General features: G+C 41.5%; 1 protein-coding gene and 1 long non-coding RNA gene across 9 annotated transcripts in view; one reads left to right on the forward strand and one right to left on the reverse strand.

Annotated features, from left to right (window-relative positions):
- The first annotated feature begins 3,534 nt into the window (after window positions 1–3,534).
- On the forward strand, window positions 3,535–12,143 carry LOC129539858 (uncharacterized). 3 transcript variants are annotated; one of them, XR_016038614.1, is made up of 4 exons: window positions 3,535–3,920; window positions 4,237–4,333; window positions 6,736–6,832; window positions 11,450–12,143. It is a non-coding gene; the product is annotated as an uncharacterized LOC129539858 (long non-coding RNA). The 3 variants fall into 3 exon arrangements; XR_008682533.2 differs by lacking the exon at window positions 11,450–12,143 and having other exon boundaries at window positions 4,206–4,333; window positions 6,736–6,867; XR_016038613.1 differs by lacking the exon at window positions 11,450–12,143 and having other exon boundaries at window positions 6,736–6,867.
- Window positions 6,683–19,360, reverse strand: part of EML4 (EMAP like 4) — a 157,361-nt gene continuing 144,683 nt past the window's right edge. For all 6 annotated transcript variants that reach the window (XM_088841520.1, XM_088841522.1, XM_088841521.1 and 3 more), the window contains 5 exons: window positions 17,841–17,938; window positions 11,270–11,357; window positions 10,527–10,625; window positions 8,287–8,417; window positions 6,683–7,642 (listed from right to left, as the gene is read on the reverse strand). In XM_088841520.1, the coding sequence (XP_088697646.1) occupies window positions 7,169–7,642; window positions 8,287–8,417; window positions 10,527–10,625; window positions 11,270–11,357; window positions 17,841–17,938 (890 nt within the window). In that variant the 3' untranslated portion in view covers window positions 6,683–7,168. The remainder of the gene's footprint in view (window positions 7,643–8,286; window positions 8,418–10,526; window positions 10,626–11,269; window positions 11,358–17,840; window positions 17,939–19,360) is intronic.

Raw genomic sequence — 19,360 nt, forward strand, 5'->3', positions numbered from 1 at the left:
AGAGGAGGGAAGAGCGAAGACCCTCACATGAAGGGCGTGCCTGAGAGGTGGCCCGTGCTTGGGCCATCGCTCCTCGCGCTGCAGATGGCCACTGTGGTTTCCAGAGTGCCCTCCCAGGCAAATCCTGGTGTGTAAATTTGACCATGTTTGATCCAAAAAGTTATCAACGACTGTAATTTAAAAGAACTTCCTTCTATTTCGGTGTGAGGGTTTTCCATAGAAACCACTTGAGCCTGGGCGGCTGTGAATGGCAGCTTTATTAGTGGAGCCATCTGCAGGCTGACCTCGCTGTCCATCGCTTCCAGAGCAAACATTATTTATTGTGATAGAGCCCAGCCTGTCACCCATGACCCGGAGGGGATACCTTCCCTGCGCCCTGAGGTGAGAACAGTTCCCCTGCTTTTTTCAAGCCCTTTGGATGCTGAGCCTACACGGGGCAGGTGGGGGCGGAGCCCATGAGCTCGCCGGGAGGTCTCTCCCCTGAGGATCAGGTGTTCCTGAAGGGTAAACCCTTACTCTTTCTTTTGGACAGAGACCAAGGAGGAGGGGCTCAAACTTACCCAAACTCACAATGAAAAATGCCCCTTCACTGCAGCCTTGAGTTTTTTATGTCAGATTCCTCACTTGCCCTCATGGGAGGGCTGGCCCACCATCAGGTGGGACTGGTGTGAGCTCTCACTGATGCTCTGGGGGCCTCTGAGAGCTTGAATCTTAACATGTTCTTCCAAGAGAGAAGGGACTTGTGGCTCAGCTCAGAATTAATTCATCTTCTAAATGGAAATGTCAAAGCCTGGCAAATGCTCCTGCTAATGATTCCGGTGCTGAGATATTCATGGGCAGCAAACAGTAGGCCACATGAAAATGGATTTTGCCAATGAAACCATGGGGCCATCACTCTCCAAGGAGAAAACCTGGTCACCTAATCTCAATTCTGCAGCAGTTTCACTGGGGACCCATAAATAGTAGAATTCTTTTTTCTTGTCATTTTATTAAGTCTGAGTAAGGGGAGGTGATTCAGCCCAACCACCTGAGAGAAGGCAGCCGTGGGGACTTGCCATGTGGGCATTTCCAAGCAAGGGCATGAGCATCAGCGACACTCAGGGCAGGCAGAAGGGGAAGCCAGTGCGGACCCAGGAGGAGTGACTATCCAGGGGCGGGGAGGACTCTGCTAGCAGCAGGATGATGCATTGACTGTTTCTCAGCCATGAGCAGGTAAAGCCTCTGTGCTCCCAGGCACACCCTCTGACCAGTGAGCCCCCCCTTGCCACGGTCTCCCCCAGACCCTGTGGGGGCTGAGCAGAGGTGGGGAAAGCTGCAGAGAGCGTGTTCCACATCGGCAGTGTTTTATTTGATCACAGGTGGAATACCTCAGCTGCACCAGGATAGAAATTTTATTTAAAAAATCTGTTTTTTGTTTCCATATTTCCGTCAAAAGCATAAAGAGAAGGGAGTTTCTATATCATTATTTCAGAGAAATTTTTTATTTTGGATTAACTGTAGACTTAGAGGAAGTGTAAAGAGAGTCCAGTGAACCCTTCGCTTAGCTTCCCCCCAGTGGTGACATCATATAGCGTATAGTATTAAGTCCAGGAAGGGTTCACTTGCACAGCAGTCATGCAGACTACAGGTCTTAATTGGTTTCCACCAGTGCTATTTGGTGCTGCGTGTAGGTTCATGTCATCACCTGCACAACCAAGATGGCACCTGCTCATCATCACAGGGGGCCCCCGTGCCGCCCCTCTAGGTGACATCTCCCCCCTTGCTGTCCCCTGGCAATCGCTAGTCTGTTCTTTAGAGTATTGTCACTTCAATAGTGTTATCAATGGAAACATACAGTTGGTAGACTTCCCAGACTGGCTTTCCAGGATCCATGCTCCATGAGGGCAGGGCCTGTATCTTTCCCTGCTGAGCCTGGTCGAGCTCCTTGTACGAGGAGGGTTTGTACGTACATCTGATGAAACCGTGACGCCTGTGGATCCGAGTCCCACACAAGCTTGCTGGGTTCAGACCGGCTTCCTCTTTGACTGTGTCAGCAGCACAATACATTTTTATTGCAGAGACTGAAAGTCTGCAGAAGGAAGAGGCCCTGCCCTGCCTGGACATCACATACACAGTTGTGTTAACTGAGAAAGTTCTATGGCTGATGCGGTAGGAGAATGCCAGCTTCTGGTTTCCCTGCTTCCACCAGGTCACCAAGTCAGCCCACCCCAGTGTTGGCTGAATGGGCATCACTGTGGAGGGGTGGGCTCGAGTACCCTTGACCTTGCCTAGGGCGCACTCTGGCTTGGTAAAACGGCTGACCAGGTATGTGCGCTTTTGCTTTTTATTAGAAGGTTATCTTTCCTCCCTAAGTCCCCTTCTAGCACTGTCTCCAGCTCCCTTAGTGAGATCTGGCACAGCGCACGTGCATCACCTCAGCGACACACTGTCAGCACCAGTGGTTATATGCATATTCACCTCTGTCCCTGGGTGACTCCCCAGGGAAATTTGCTCTCAGGACTGCGTGTTTACATTGCTGAGGGAGAGGAGAGGCAGGATCAAGGCTCTGTGCCGTAGCCTGGGCGGGAGATTAAGGGAAGAAGCACTTGACTGGTGAAGAAAGAAGCTGCTATGCTTCTTTTTCAGTGAAACAAACTGCTTGGAGGTTGGAAAATAAGGGAGCAGCGTCTCCATACAAATAGGTTTAAAATGGAACCTCAGGGAGGGACTGAGGACTCGGGAGCCAAAGCAGGCAGGAAGTGCAGAGGCGCTGGCGGGAGGTGCTGTGGGGTGGCCTGGAAGCTTGGCCCCCCACTCCAGTTGTAGGGCTGGCAGGATGGGTCTTGTGCCAGGGAGGGGTCCCTGTCATCTGTGATTGTTCAGAGCCCAGAGTCGACTGTTCCAAAGCCTAACCACTTTCTGTGATTTTTCGCTATACTGTTCTCAAATCCTTCCTACCAGAAGCTTAGCCCATTTCATTCTTATTAATAATAATCACTGTATTACTCTTCTGTAGTAAGCATCTCCTACAGTGCCTGGCTGCAGGGCTACCCCAGGGACTCTGGAGGCAGGGGGACCTGCCTTCAAATGTTGGTTCAGTCACTTGGTACTATTAGGGTGACCTCGCTTTTCATCTGTAAGTTTACTCATCTGTAAAATGGTGATCGAATGTAGGATGGTTGAAAGAATTGGTGGAAAGCTCTAAATGTTACAAGTGTCAGCTATTATGGTTAAATAACATTTAGTTCTACATGGATGTGTCATAATCAGTGAGCACTGTTTTAGTTTCCCACATTTCTTGTATTTTTGTCCTCTGAGATATAGAAGTGGTATCTTTTTCTTCCAGATTTCTGGATTGGTAAAAATCACACGTGTTCAGTTCAGTAAGTCTCCTGAGGATGTCACCCACGGATTCAGAAATGAAACATGCTGACATGTCTACAGGAACCAAACTTTCTTCTTCCATTTGGGATTATTTCTCTTTTAGTTCCCTTGCCTTTTTTGTATCAGAGGTTATTGTAGGAATCCATTAATGAGGGTGGTGTAGAAATCCAGGTTTCCTCTGAAAAAGATGACTCTAGTCCCTGAGAGCAGCAGTTGCCCTTTACAAAGGATTGCATCTACTTTTCAGGGAAAATGCCTGGAAACTTTTTCTAAGGTCCTTGAAGATGCCAGTCCTGGGCATCCTGGACAAAGGCCGCTTCTTCAGCAGCGCCTGTTTCTGTGATGGTGACGAATGTGTCGCATCCTCCCCTGGACTGCGGACTGAGATGACATAGGGCCTCTGATGTTGCCCCGTCTCCTTTCCAAAATCTGTGCATCTTCACCCTCATCCTTTCCTTCTTCCTCCGTTTCTAGAGAACGTCTTTCTCCTATTGTAAGTGGAAGAGGCTCTAGCTTTGAAGTTACAGCGCGTGATGTCCTGGCGCGAGGTCATCTGGGTGAGTGAACATGGGGCTGTTCCTGAACCCCAGCCCGCCCTGTGCGCTGTATGAGGCTGGGGCATCTGGGGGCTCTGGCTGCATAGACTCCTCGAGCAGCAGCTCTGCTCCACTCATGGCCAGTATATCCGCTCTTCAGCCTGTCTCCTTTGTCCTAGAAACATGGCCTTGTCCTAAGCTGCCTTTTAGTTCCCCTTGTAAGCTGGAAACATAGTTCCTTCTAGAATTTACACTACCACACCAGTACGTTCAAGATCTGATTCACCACTGTTTCCCCATAAACAGGTTCCTGACTTGGAGTTCCTTTTTTATTCAGAAAACTCACATTGTTTAGCGCATCTGTTCTGCTGCCTGCCGGCCATTTTGTCTCAAATTGGTGGCGAGGAATTGCTGACCCAGGACGCCTCTTACAGGTTAGTGTGTGTGAGTGGCTGTCACCACGGACAAGTAAGGTGTTGATGAAAACCCCATCATTTCCATGACTGTAAAACTGGGAAATGTATGGAATACTTAGTTCTTCATAAAGAAAAATGTGCAGCAGTTAATTTATGGTTGTGGTGTGCAGAGGATGTGTCACTAAGCAACCCAGGAGAGATGGAGAAAGCAGGATGCTGAGTTCAAGGGCTTCCCGCAGGCGAACACCAGGGAGGCAGGTAGCTAGGATCACCCAGTGTAAACATCTGAGTGAGTGCAGACATGAAATAAATTAAAATGAAGCTATTGCCTATTAAATGGAAGCATAAATCAGAAGTAATTTCCTCTAGCTTTATGAGATGGAGTCTGTCACTGCCAGAATGGCTGTATCCATAGCGGCAGTGGTCAGCTGATAAATATGTCCTGAACTGTCTGTCGTGTCTCCTGATAACTGGATGAAACCAGCAGCATAAAGTAAGAAAGACTCAAGACACATTTAGAGAGACAAACAAAACATTTTGATTGTTTTATTTTTTAATCTTCAAATTTTCTGTCATAAGACAGGAATGCATGATAGAAATGGCTCAACATCTTCACATAAAACACTTGGATTCATTTTCATTCACAAGTTTTTCTAAAAAAATCTACAATTTCATAATCCCACCCACTTCCAACCATAATCACAGATTTAATTGACTGTTAAACAGTAGTTGCCAGCAATAGAGAGCTGGAACGCTTTCTGCGTATTAGTAGTGTCTTTTTGAAACTACCACCCAAGATATCACAAATATCACGAATATAAATTTCATTGTACACAGCAACCCCAAAGGTGACTGATACCCCAGATACACTCCCTGCTTATCATGGGGAGCGGTATCCCCCAGGTACTTTACAAAATGCGTTTTTCTTCTTCTAGAATTACTTGTTCATCTCCTATTATTTTGCAGGTTCTAGCACATGCTGACCTGATGATTCAATCACCACAGCTAATAGGCAAAAATATATGCCTGATACTGCTGCTGCCCTCTGATAATTATGTATAAACATACTGAAAAATGATGGGTTGCTTGGAGTCTCTCTTCCTTTGAAGAGAACTGCTTTGAGGTTTTTTTTTTCTGAACAGTTGTAAACAAAAGGAAAGAGATATACACAACATATACCTATACACAGAGAGACACACCGAGTATTTTCAATGTGGCACGAATCTTCTTATAGAGAGACACACAGAGTAAGTGTCTGCACTCACTCACCCCTGCACACACACCCACACCCTTACACACAGCATCTGAATACAAATGTGGCGAGTGTCCTTGGGCGTTCACTGGAGTCTGTATGTTACCAGATGATGAAATACCTGACTTGTATTACTCCTGAGAAGATAGAAGGGAATGACAGTTCTGAAGCACTTTGGAATGGCACAATCACGTAAACACTTGCATACTTAAGACTTCTGAACTCATCTGAAGTTTCTAAACATGATCTAACAACAACAAAAAGATATCAAAACAATGCAGCAAGTTAAAAAATAAGTCTTTTTATAATCAAAGTATAAACAAATATATAGGAAATGCATATTTGTCAGTAATTATTTTGAAAATAGGAAACACAGACTTAAAAACAATCGTCTGACAAAACTTTAAAAAAAAAAAAACAACAATAAAAAACCAAAACTATCCACTGCATAAAAATACATGCACTGCCCCCAGTAGCAGTGGACAGTCACTCAGAACTACAAGGCTTAAAGCAACTCCACCAGAGAAAAATCACCACATATATAGGAAGTCTATTAAGTATGCAATTTATAAAAAATTACTATGACTATTGTCACACTTCTGTAAAAAATAATTTGTAATTTGTTATTTTATCCCTCAATCTATATAAAAATTACAACTAAACCAATGAATTTCAAGCACCAATTTAATCATTTAAACTTACTGTATTAGTATTTCTGTTATTGAGGGAACAAATTATGATGAAGGCTAAGCTAAAATTAGCCAAGTTTAGTTTTATAGGCATGCGGTTTTTTTCCTTCCATTCACTTGAAAATGTTTAGGCCAGTAAAGGGATCCTTGGTGGAATCCATTATTTTTGAGTTAATGGTTTAATATACATTAAAAGCTCTTTAACAAACCACTGCTTTCTCAATTCTAAGATAAAATAGATTTGCACACAGGAAATTCAGGGACTGTTCCTCATTCTGACTTAGAAAAAGCAGCACCTACATAGACTAACAAGCACATCTGGACGTCTGCTGGCAGCATAAGAAAACTGTGTTATTAATCAGGAAGGCCACACCACTGCTCATAGCCATACTGAAGTTTCTCGTTAACTAAAAAATTTCCATTAGATATCTGGGGTGGGAGGGTCTCAGAGTTTTTTTTTTTTTTTTTCTGATTTTCAGCATCAGGAAAGAAAAAAGCACAGTCTGAGCCGGTAGATGAGCAGATGAGTAACAGTGTTTGTGACGCCTCTGGCTGTCCTGAAGGAAACCTGTTCAGGTAACGAGGGGTTTATTTTTAAATCTGTACAACTGCTGTTTCTGTTTCCAGTATTTACATCACACTACTCACAGACACAGTAATTTCTGAGACATAATCAATGTTTCAGTCTTTTCCTACTATTAAGTTTGGTTAATTTTCAACACACATCAAACCGAACCTAATTTAGGTTAACTGCATTTAAGAGACGGAAGATGAGATTGTTGAAGACAGATTACGTGGAAACCAAAACTCCATCAATAGTGATTCATCACTTCTCGGCATGTTATCTGAACTCTGCTATCGCAAGACCACACGCATTTGAAGGAAAAAGCGAGTCACACTGAAGTCCTGGTGTTAGGACAGGCATGAGGGGTCTTGCTGGTCCCCTGGAAGAGTGGCTTTGTTCTGCTCCTCGCTTAGCTCACTGGCTGGCTCTTCATAAACAGGCTCACCGAGGTCTTCGCTGCCCCCCTCACTCTGCTCCTCACTGTGGTCTTCGCTGGGCTCCACGGTCTGTTCCAGGCTGTTCTCCAGAAGTGTGGGAGAACTGCTTATCCGACTTTCTTCTTCAGCTGTCTCGTTTAAGGACTGGGAAGGAGGCGGTGTGGGAGTATCGGACTGCACCACACTCTCGATGGAAGAGGGAGGGGCTTTGGTGAGTGTAGGATCCGCTAGAGTCTCATTCTGAGGCAAAGGTAACTTTTCCACAAGTTTCCACTGAATGATGCTCATGTCTTTTCCACCAGTTGAAATCAGGTGACTGTCATTATGAGTAAAACTGACATTGGTGACGTGGCTGCTGTGGGCACTGTACTTGTGACTGGGAGCCTACGTGAAATAGACAGCAAAATTAAATTCATTCCCTACATGCCTACTTACAGCAATGGAGGAGACTAGGTTAGGAACGTCAATTCAGTTTGTGAAACAAGCTAAAAAAACACAGATCACTGGCTGAAGAATAAAGCTAGCAGCAATTTCCTTTTAATACCTATTTATGTGGAAAACAAAGTAACTGGACAGTTGTTTTAGACTATGTTTAAAAAATGTCTCTTCTGCATGTCAGGTTGCTATACTTGTTAAGAGTTTAGTGACTATTCTACTGAGATGGCTAGGGGAGAATTTACTAGGTTGGTAGGATTATAGATGGTTTAGGAGTCTTATAATGTTGATCGTGTATCAAAAATAAAATATTTTAATATTTTTAGAAGAAATATAAAACTGCTAAGATATCAAAATGAAAAACAAAAACGAGTGAAACGTCCTCAAGCGTCTTCTCTTTTACCATAATGAAGGCAAATACGAGTGCTGCCTGCATGGACGCTCACAGACCGCCCTGTTTGCTCTCCCTGTGCACTCTAGCATTATGGAGAGTAGTTAGCAACCCTACAGATACTTTCCCACCATTGACACAAAATTATCCCCCAAACAAAAGTCCCTAAATATAACACTAGTCTTTATTAAGTTGGTTTTACCTTTGCTTTGGAGCAGGGATACTGAAACAGATGGACTTTGCAAAAGTCATCAGCAACAGCTATCACCTTTCTGTTGTGGGATCGCACCAGTGCATTGATATCGGTCCCATCAGATCCTTCTGGCCAGACACCTTTGATACGGAAACATGGCGGGGGGGTGCAGTGTTAGAAAAGTTAGTCTGAAAAATACAAGTGCCACGCTACGTATGTTTATTTTAGAAACTTAATAATTTTCATCTGTGTTCAGACTCTTAGCTGCTAATTTTCCCTTATAGATTTCTTAGTGCCTCAATACTTCACTCAAATGAAATATTATCTGAAATCTAACTAATAATAATTAAACTGAAAGAACCTCAAGATTAAAAATTTCAGACTTTAAGACTCAGAAGTACTCACTAGTAACCAGCAGGTGGGGCTAATAAATATAGCTTGTCTCAACTCAACAATAAACTCCTCAAAGTTTATAGCTGGAGGGGATATTCTCAGTTGCTTCTGTACCAGAGGCAGAAACAATGCGGGCACTGTGTCTGCAAAGTGGACTCTGGGCAGTCTAACATTTACATACTTTTTCACTGCTCCTTTTCAGGCAGGCACTTTTTTAAAAAAACCTTTTTCTTTCTTAATGGAAATGCATAGGTCATAATCCACTAGTCTATCATGCTATCCATAGAATTTTCCTGAAACTATTATTTATGTCCAAAAGTTGACACAGCAAATTTAATTATTCTGAATCATCCTGAGGCACTGGTGATGTTCACATGATTAGCACAAATCCCTACTAGACTAAAAATAATATTTTTAGGAATAATATTTATTAGGAATGATCTCCACGTTTTATCTTTAAATAACGTCTACTGAGAATGCCTTCATATGTCAACCAATGGTAGTGGGAACACTGGACCCACATGCAAAACAACCAGCTGCTGACAACTACGTGGAGAAAGAACCCTGGTACACTGCAGGCAGGAAAGAATGGTGCAGCCATTATGGGAAACAGTCCAGCAGTTCCTCCAAAGGACAAACACAGGATTACCACGTGACCCTGCAAATCCACTCTTAGGTATATACCCAAGAGAATGAAAACACATCTACACTAAAACTTGTACATTACTGTTCATGCCAGCGTTATTTATAATAGCTGAAAAGTGGAAACGACCTAAGTGTCCATCAATTAATGATCAACAATGTGGTACAGCTGTACACAGGGATATTTAGCCATAATGAAGTATGGATACATGCTACCACATGATGAACCCTGAACATCTTGTGCTAAAGGAAAAAAGTCAGTTTTAATGCATCACATATTGTATGATTCCATTTATGTGAACTGTCCTGAGTATGCAAATCATTAAAAAAAGATCAGTGGTTGTTGGGAGGTTGTGGAAGGGTGAGGTAGGGGAGTGACTGCTCAAGGGCAGAGAAATTTCTTTCTGGGTGATGAAAATGGTCTAAAATTGGACAGTGATGATGGCTGGACGATTATCTGGTGAATATGCTGAAATAACCAAATTGTACACTTGGTATATGGTATGTGATAATAAAGCTGTTATTTTGAAAATGCTTTTTACTAATCTGAAAGCTTCAATTTTCACCTGGAGGAAAAAACGCAAAAGGCAATCTATCATATTATGTAAATGCCCTTCCTTTCTAACTGTCTTATATTTATTAGGGACCAATGGATTCTGTAGAGAATAAACCTTGTACTGGTTCAATTCTAATATATTTAACTTCTCTGAATTGGACATTAATAGCAGTTAACACAAAAGAAAACATGTAGTACTAAGTGAAGGAAGTCAAAGAGAGACATACACCATTATGATACCTTATATGTGGAATCTAACACATGACAAACTGAGCCCATCTATGAAACAGGATCACAGACACAGAACAGTCTGGTGGCTGCCAAGGGGGAGGGGTGTGAGAGGCTTGGACTGGCAGTTTGGGATTAACAGATGCAAACTAGTATATATAAAATGGATAAACAACAAGGTCTTACTGTGCAGCATGGGGAACTATATTAATATCCTGTAACAAACCATAATGGGAAAGAATATGAAAAAGAATGTATGTGTATGAATAACTGAATCACTCTGCTGATAGCAGAGATTAACACTGTAATTCAACTATGCTTCAATAAAAAATAAAAGAATACATGTAGACTATTTTTCATTTAGAAATTTAAGTATTACACATAAAAACAGCACAAGACCGACTTTTCCCATCAAGTGCAATGTCCTTACCAAAGACTTGAAAGCCTAGCACACAGGTATATGTCGTCCAATTGATGTCCTTACATTCTGATCGATTTCTCATTAGTCTGCAGCCATGTTCAATGTCCCCTTTAAATTTAGAAACAGGAAGTATATTCATAGGGCTTGTGTACAAATGGATTTGAAAATGCATCTTGATTCAAACTAGCCATGTTTACTTGTATTTATAATCCATACACTGAAACATATTAAGACAAAGTTGAAAGGAAAAGAAAGTGTTTACCATGGTTTTAGATCCCTGGTTCAGTAAGATCCCCTGGAGTAGGAAATGACAAACCACTCCAGTATTCTTGCCTGGAAAACTCCAGGAACAGAGGAGCCTGACAGGCTACAGTTCATGGGGTTGCAGAGAGTTGGATGCAATGAACATGCACGCACACAAAGAATTATAAACTTTCCCACTGAAGTTATTCTTTTTTCTTTAACAAGCAAAAACGCCCATCCATTATACTCCTTCCTGTCTGCAGGAGGAGCTCTTAAATACAGAACCATCCACAGCAGGATCAGTCTCGTTGAATACTTATGACATTTGAATGAACTGGTTACTTTCTTTGAGATTCTCGGTCCTTAGGCAGCTTCGAGGAGCACATGCTTTGCTGGGTTAGAGGGGCCATTGTGCAGTGCTGCACATTTCAGACTTCATGGAGCCTGCTCTTTACTCCCCGACAGAGCCCTCTCAGACATCTCAACTGTATGTGAGCATTCATACTTACAGTACAGGATCTCATAGTCTCCCGAGTTAGACATTATAAACTTGTTGTCTGGGGACCAGTCAAGGTGTGTGATATAGCTGGAATGTCCCTAGGAAGTAACACATCATCATTAGAATGTATTTAGAGTTCTGAATGAATGATAAGCAGTCTCACAGCTAATCAATATTGTCTTCTCGGTAGCCATTCACTGGGAATTCCTGAAGTAGAGCGGTATCACGGCCTCTGGAACTAAATCAGGCTTATGGTTTGGAGCGGGTCTTTGGTTGGGAGCCGGAACTGCGGAACTGAAGAGAGCCGACCACGGTGGGAATGGCAAGCACTCGGAGCCTGGCGCCTCCTGCTGGTGCCTCCACTTGGAGACCAGCGCTACACTTCCAGGGAAGACAGTCTCAGAAGGCGCGGACAGACACCTGAACCTCTGGCCTTATTTCAAGTCACCAGTGGCCCTAATTAGAGTGACTTCATTTTTGAGAATGAAATTTTGGTTCCAGGTTGTATACAAGAAGAGTACAATTTTCCTGGTCTGTTTCTTGAGTACCCATGGCATGTGGAGATCTCCAAAAAAACTATCTCCAAACAATATGCTGGGGGAAAAGTTACCCAATAATTACCCACTCCCTCTGATCAACTGGATCCAATAGTTAATCATCTATCTGACTCTTTATACAAAAAGATCTTTTTCTGCTTAGGTTTTACTAACACGGGAATTCAAACAAAAAATTACTGAAGTGCCATATTATGCTGGCTTCGCATGTAAGCATTTGATGATTTTCAATAAACTAATGCGGATAAATCACACAGGTCTTATAGTTTACACTAAAACCAACAGAGACTCAAAATCACTTATCTCCTATACTCAGTATTAAAACATTAATAATTTTGATTGTACTTTTTGAATTATTAGCTTTCTGCTCACATGGTTTTTATTTTTAAAGTTAACAAATTCAGGGGCTTCCCTGGTGGCACAGTGGTAAAGAATCCACCTGCCATTGCATGAGTCATGGGTTCGATCCCTGATCTTGGAAGACCCACATTGTGCCTCGGAGCCACTAAACCCACGCGCCACAACTACTGAGCCTGTGCTCTAGAACCCGGGAATCGCAATTACTGAAGCCTACGAGGCCTAGACCCTGTGCTCCACAAGAGAAGCCCCTGCAATGAGAAGCCCGAGCATCGCAACAAAGAACAGCACCCGGTAGCCAAAACTAGAGGAAAGTCTGTGCAGCAACGAAGACCCAGCACAGCCAAAAATAAATTTTTAAAAAATGTTAATAAATTCAAAATACTTTTTAATGACTTACACGAAGTATTTTAATTATTCCAGAGGCCTTCTGCAGTTCAGTGACATGTCCTAAAACCTCCCTGGTGCTATAATCCACCACAGTGCTGTATGGAAAATACCCAAATTTATACATCTAAATGAATTTACGTGAACTTGAGAACCATGAAGCTTCCTGAAGTCACTGGAGGTTAGGTGGCATGTCAGCAAACAGGTTATGAATTACCTGCTAGGCATGTGGGAGGCCTCCCAACTTAACAAGAAATCAACACCAGTAATATGTATATGGTTTGTGGATATTTTCTGAGTAGGGCAGGAGGATGGGTGTCCACAGATCTTTTTCACAGGGTTCATCAGTCTGATGCCTGGCTGGCATCCAGAGAAGCCAAGCTTCTAAGATAAGAACACTGGCACTATATGAATGAGGATTTAACTAATCACGGCAAAGCACTGTCCTCCAGGAAGCATTCCTCCTAACACAGTGCTTAAGAATACTGTTTGAATCTCTCTGAAGAGACTTTAATAGTATTACTTAGAAAAGAATCAAAAGCATTGTATGGATACATAACATTCATTTAATTCACATCTGTGTCGGACATGATGTATTTAGGGTATTCTCAGAAAGAACTTGAGTAGGAAAAGCCCCCAAATTTAGAAAGCTATCAATTCATACTGGGAAACAAAGTATTTTTTCCCTGATATGGAGTCCAATAAAGAAGCAAAGATGAGATGCGACTTTCAGCTAGGAATCTATGATGCTGCCTTCCCATATTCCACTTCAGTGTCCTTGTCTCATCTAAATCACAGGCCATCAAAGATACATGCATATGTTGGGGGGGAAACCCCCTCAAAAGTCTCCCCATAGGCAAGACATGGTTGGGAGCAAATAAGTATACCTCCCAGAAGAGAAACAAGAGTATTCTAAGCTGGTATGTTCATTAGTGCCTTTAAGCAGCTGAATGGTGTAGCCACAGTAATAATCACAAGTGATGGTGCCTGAGCATACACTCTGGAAAAGTCTGAAATATTTCAGCTAAATCTTTTGTTAATCACACAGAATGTCATCACCTACATCAGTGCTTTGCAACCCTGGCTGTAGATTAATATTACCTGATGAGTTTTCAAAAAAGTACTGAGGCCTTGAGTTCATAGGACACTAAATTTTTCCTAAGCAGGTGTCCAGGTGGCTGCTGGGGGGTGGGGGGCCATGATGCTAAGCCATGGCAAGTCTGACAATGAAGTAGAATTGTAACAGGGGGCTTTCTTGGTTTGGCTATTTGAAAAGCTCTTGGCAGTTTTTCAACAGGTGCCAAGTGTTGAGGGATCTGACTCTCAGCGAGCCCAAGGACACTCCCCAAAGAATCAATTTTCTATCATTTAACAGGTCCTGACTGGTGGTAAAGAACCTGTCTGCCAATGCAGGAGACATAAGAGATACAGGTTACCCTGGGTGGGGAAGATCCCCTGGAGGCAACCTACTCCAGTACTATGCCTGGACAATTCTCATGGACAGAGGAACTTGGCAGGCTACAGTCCATAGGGGCACAAAGAGTCAAGACACGACTGAATCAACTTAGCAGGTGTCCCCTCCCTATCTAGGGCAGTGATATCCAAATGACCTTTCTTTTTGCAGTGATGAAAACATGTGTATCTGTGCAGTCCAATGCAGCAGCAGCCAGCACCTGTGGCTACTGAGTACTCAAAATGTGGCCAGTGTTCCCAGGGAACTGAATTGTAGTTAATTTCATAAAGTTGCGGTTAATAGCTGTGACGCTGGACAATGCAGGCTGAGAAGAGCCCACTGTTTCTCTTCTGATTTGAAATACCTCTTGCATTATCTAGTAAATTTCCATATAAACGGAGATCTGCTTTTGGACTCTTCTCTGTTCCATTAGTCTATCTACCTATTCCCAGCCAACTGTGATAGTTTTATAATGTGGAAAATCTCAGATGAACTTTAGAAGGATTTTATCAAGCTCATAAATATCATGAAAATTTAAGTAAGAGTGCATCAAATTTAGAGACTAATGTGTAGAGAACAGATATTTTGTCAAGTCTTTTCTTCCAGAAATACGTTATGTCTATTTTTCAGTTCTTAGTTTGTATTTCAGCCATGTTTCACATAGCTTCCTGTGCTTTTCTTGCTAAGTCTATTCTCAAAGCATCTACAGTTTTTGTTATTATTGCAATTAGGATTTTTCCCCCATTACATTTTTGATGTGCTTTGCTGTTTTGAGAGAAAGCTGATTTCCAGAGGATCAGCCTTTCTAAGTCAATCTTCAGAGTGCAGATATGTAAAGTATGTTTATCCATTCCACTCTCTCTCCTTTTCAGTGCCCAGCTAAAACCCTGTATCTACTAACCTCTTCTGCAGTTCTGGGTGGCAGAAGTCACTGAGTGGGGCTACTAGGGAAACTTTAGAACTGACTTAGGAGGAAGAACGTCTTTTTTCCCCTTGCTCTGATTCTTCCTGGAACCAGGACATGATGACTGGAATTCCAGCAGCACCATACTGAGGATGATGGAAGTAGAAAGAACGAAGAATCCTGAGTCCCTGGTGACTTCTTTTAAATGAAAACATAACCCCCATTTGTTTAAGCCACAAAGGATTGCAACAGAATTCCTGTTACAGGAATATTGAAATATATACAACACTAGTGTTATCGGTAATTTTCTTGGTGATTTCCAGGTAGACAGTTTAAAAGTCTTTTACTCTTCTCTTTGTATATATTTTTTCATTTACCAAAATCCTGACCAAAAAAGAAGCATTTTACCAGCAGTTCTTACCTATGTGTAATGCTTTTTCAGTACATCACTGCAACTGAACACACACTCCCCTGGGCTCCAGTCTTGGAGTAGCCGTGTTAAAAGGCACGCGGGAACTTGAGTCAAACAGGAAGCTACCATGCTGACACTCAGGGACAGTTTCAGCTGCTTGCTTGTAATTTGTTAGAGGGACACTTCCTAAAGTTCTAAGCCCAGTATGTTTCTGAAGCTATAGGGTCACTTAAATGTCAACTAGTAATAACAGGAAGTACTGGAAAGAAAACAGAAAACAGCATTTGTGTTTGGAACTTTGCGAGCAGGTCCAGCTGCCACATTTAAAATCTTTACAGCAATCCTATAAAAGTAGGAAATATTATAATCTCCAATTTTAAGAATTAAGATTCAGAAATTAACTTGCCTAAAGTTGCAACCTAGAAAGTGGCCAGGCAGCATTAGCCCAACCTTTTCTGTCCTATATCATAGCAGACAACAGATAAAAGCAGACATGAGGTTATAAGACCAGCTGGTGGAAGCAGACAGCAAGGAGAAGTGAGAGCTGGAAGCAAAGCACAGAACAGAAGACAATTAGAAAAGCAGAGGAGTTAAGCCTTTCATTATAGCCTCAAGAAATATTATAAAATTTCAGTTTTTAAAGATATTTTAACATAATACTTTCATATGCTCTGAAGATACAAGCTGCCTAACTGGAGAAGGCTAAATAAGTGTCATGCAATTGATAAACCTGCCACTTCTCAACACTCCCAAGGTCGTCTCACTGCCCAGTGTCACGCGCTGCTCTTCCTGCATCGGGTGCTGTGCTGTAAGAGCAGAGCACACCAACATATACATTAAAAGATCCGAGGCACTTTTGTACCTCGAGAAGTCTGCCCTACCAAGTCAGGAGAACAGGGTTCAGGCCCCAGATCAGCCACTATGTCAAGATGCGATCAGGACAAGCCACATACCTTCTCTGAAGACTGAAACTCAGGCTCTTGGTCTGTAAAATGAGGTCTGAGCTAACGTGCTACTGTAGAATTTTATGATTCCGCAAGATTACATTATATTTGATAATACTCTACTTATTAAGACATGGACTTTTAAAAACAGGTTGGGGTAAAAAATAATTAAGAAAATTTTGGTGCCTGGTAGGGTAAACTTAAGTAGTCTGCAAATCCTTTTCAGTGGAACATCTGATCATGCTATATACAATGATACACTGTTACTCTACTATTCCATATCCCAACTATTAAGATAATAACTTGATTAAAAGATGTAATTTAAATAAATTAATGTATTCCGACTCATAATTTTTGTTGAAGTCATTAAAAATATTTTGGGTAACTTATAAAAAATTACAAGGTTGTTTGTAGATCAGTTTTTGGCTGGTTTTGGCACACGGAACAATATATGCTCCCCGCCAAGAAAAAAGAAAATAAACCAAAAAAGGCAGTAAGTCTCTTCTCTGAATAGTAAATGGCCTGGGTTTTACTTATGTATTTGCTTTTAAAAACTCATTCTTTTATTAACTGCCCTAAAACTCTTCTGTGGTAAAGACTGTTGAAGAATCTGTGCCACTAACTCATCAAGTAATTTGCTAATCCTAAATTGATTGCTAACATGATACCAACCACCTCATTTTCTATAAAAAACCATAGTTAACATATATTGAGTACACTTATTTGCCAAACACTATTACAAGTATTTTATATGCCTTGTTTCAATCCAGTGAAGTAGAAAGTACTACTAAATTCACTTTATAACTAAGAAAACTGAAGTAGAAGGTTTTAAATAACTTGCCCAAGGTCACACTTATGAGTAGTGAAATGAGAGTTAAAATCCAGGTAGTTCAATCCAAAGTTTATCCCAATAATCACTATGGTATACCTCCTGCCTTTTTCGTTCTGTCCTCAGTTTGAATATGTACTTTTAGAGGACAATGAACAAATCTCAGGTGTATTCCCAGTGCCTGGAATGCTTCCTGAGTTAGCAAACTGCCTGCGATAAGACAGGTACTCAGTATGTCTGTAACTGAACCTAAATTTAATCTTATAATGATAAAACTAATCGATCAGAAATGCAGTAAACTAATGTATGCTTCTATTCTTCATATAAATTATGTTCTGTTTAGTGCTACAGAGGTCACTGCAGTGCAGAAAACGAAACTGCAGTGTCGAGGATGGGTAGGATCATGGGACACTGAGCTTAAAACGTGAGAGATACCCTTCCATTCCTGACTCACTTCATCTTAAAAAGCATTATTTTCTAAGGATTTCCTAAGGAAGTAGCTTTGATATCAGAAACTGCATTAAAACTAGCAGTCAGAGAGAAACAAGTAAGAAATCTTCCTAGAACTTCAAGGGCACTGCAAAATTCTGCTGTCAGGTAATGTCAATTTTCAAAGATAGAGACCCAACTTTCAGTCTGCTAAGTTTAAAGGTGATACATCAATGCAAACGTTTAACTCTTTTTACGAAGTAAAACTGTCCAACAATTTTATAGGTCAGTTTATCTCCCTTCACTACTTACAGTGCACTTTCCATGTCTGCTATACTTTCTTCCATTTTCTGAGACTGCATAGAGGTAAATGAAGTTGTCATGAGATCCTACAGCCAGGAGGGTGCCATCTAGAATGAGACAGGAAAAAAATGGCGAATAGAGAAATACACTGACAGGTTTATCTACCGTCACTTTACTGGACCAATACCAGATGATATTTTACAAATGCTGTTAAATCTCATCAAATATTATTTGGTGTTTAATGAATGACACCTTCCATCATTAAACATACTTGAAAACCAAATGGTCATCTAGTCAAGTGCACAATCCCTTCTTGGAAATGCTCCATGGGCCTTGGACTCGGACCTTAGCTTCATCTCCTTCTAGTTAGCTACAGACTAGGCCCAAGGAGGTTAACCTGGTTTTATAGGTTTAAGTATACAGGATTCATATAGCAAGCTGAGTGTACAACTGCTCATTTCCACCGAGGACTTGTGATGTCTCCAGTTATGGGGCAGGTTCTCTTGGGAAGGGACCGTGTTCTCTTCTATGGTCTCCTCCACTGTAATCACATAACAGACGGTCAATAGAGTTCATCTGATCTTGGGGTTTTAAATGCTACATTTGAGCAGTTATTTGCTATGATAGCACTGAAAAAAGCCAAACTAAAACAGAAAAGCTAACCTTTTCTTCTTCAAAATAACTCTTGCCAAGCTTATAGCTCAAAGCAAATACTTTTCCCTCCTTGTTCAACACAGAGAATAGCGTTCTCGGCTTCCTTTGAAATGACTTGCTGCTGCTGCTGCTAAGTTGCTTCAGTCATGTCAGATTCTGTGCGACCCCACAGATGGCAGCCCACCAGGTTCCTCTGTCCCTGGGATTCTCCAGGCAAGAACACTGGAGTGGGTTGCCATTTCCTTCTCCAATGCGTGAAAGTGAAAAGTGAAAGTGAAGTTGCTCAGTCGTGTTGGACTCTTCATGATCCCATGGACCGTAGCCTACCAGGCTCCTCCGTCCATAGGATTTTCCAGGCAAGAGTACTGGAGTGGGTGGCCACTGCTTTCTCCTTGAAAGGACTTATAAGTCATCAAAAGATCATTTGGATTTCACACTGATCCAACAACTACTGGAATATATTTCTGAATATAAGAAAATGTTACTTGAACTGTGTGGATCAAAACCGTATCAATACAGGCGAAAAGGTGTTGGAAACTTAATAAGTATTCTGAATAAAATACAAAAGAATTACTCAAAGCTAAATGAATTGATCACATTCTTATAATGAGTTGCTGGGTATTTTATCTAATTAACAAACCAATCATTCCTATGTAAACAGTGAAAAGCAAACTAGAGAGATTTTTTAAAGAACTTGAAGGGCCTATAAAATTTATATTCTTTGAATATTATTATAATTTGTTTTACTCTTATATACAAAGAAAAGACTGCTAAATTTATTAACATTCAGCCTAATACCTATTCAAAATTCTAAGTAGGTGTAATTAAAAAAAAATGGTATTTGATTGCTCTGTATTCTGCTTTCAACTGCAAAT

Source organism: Moschus berezovskii, chromosome 11 (assembly GCF_049115385.1).
Source record: "Moschus berezovskii isolate FMDL1 chromosome 11, NW_MosBer_1.0, whole genome shotgun sequence".
Lineage (NCBI taxonomy): Eukaryota > Metazoa > Chordata > Mammalia > Artiodactyla > Moschidae > Moschus > Moschus berezovskii.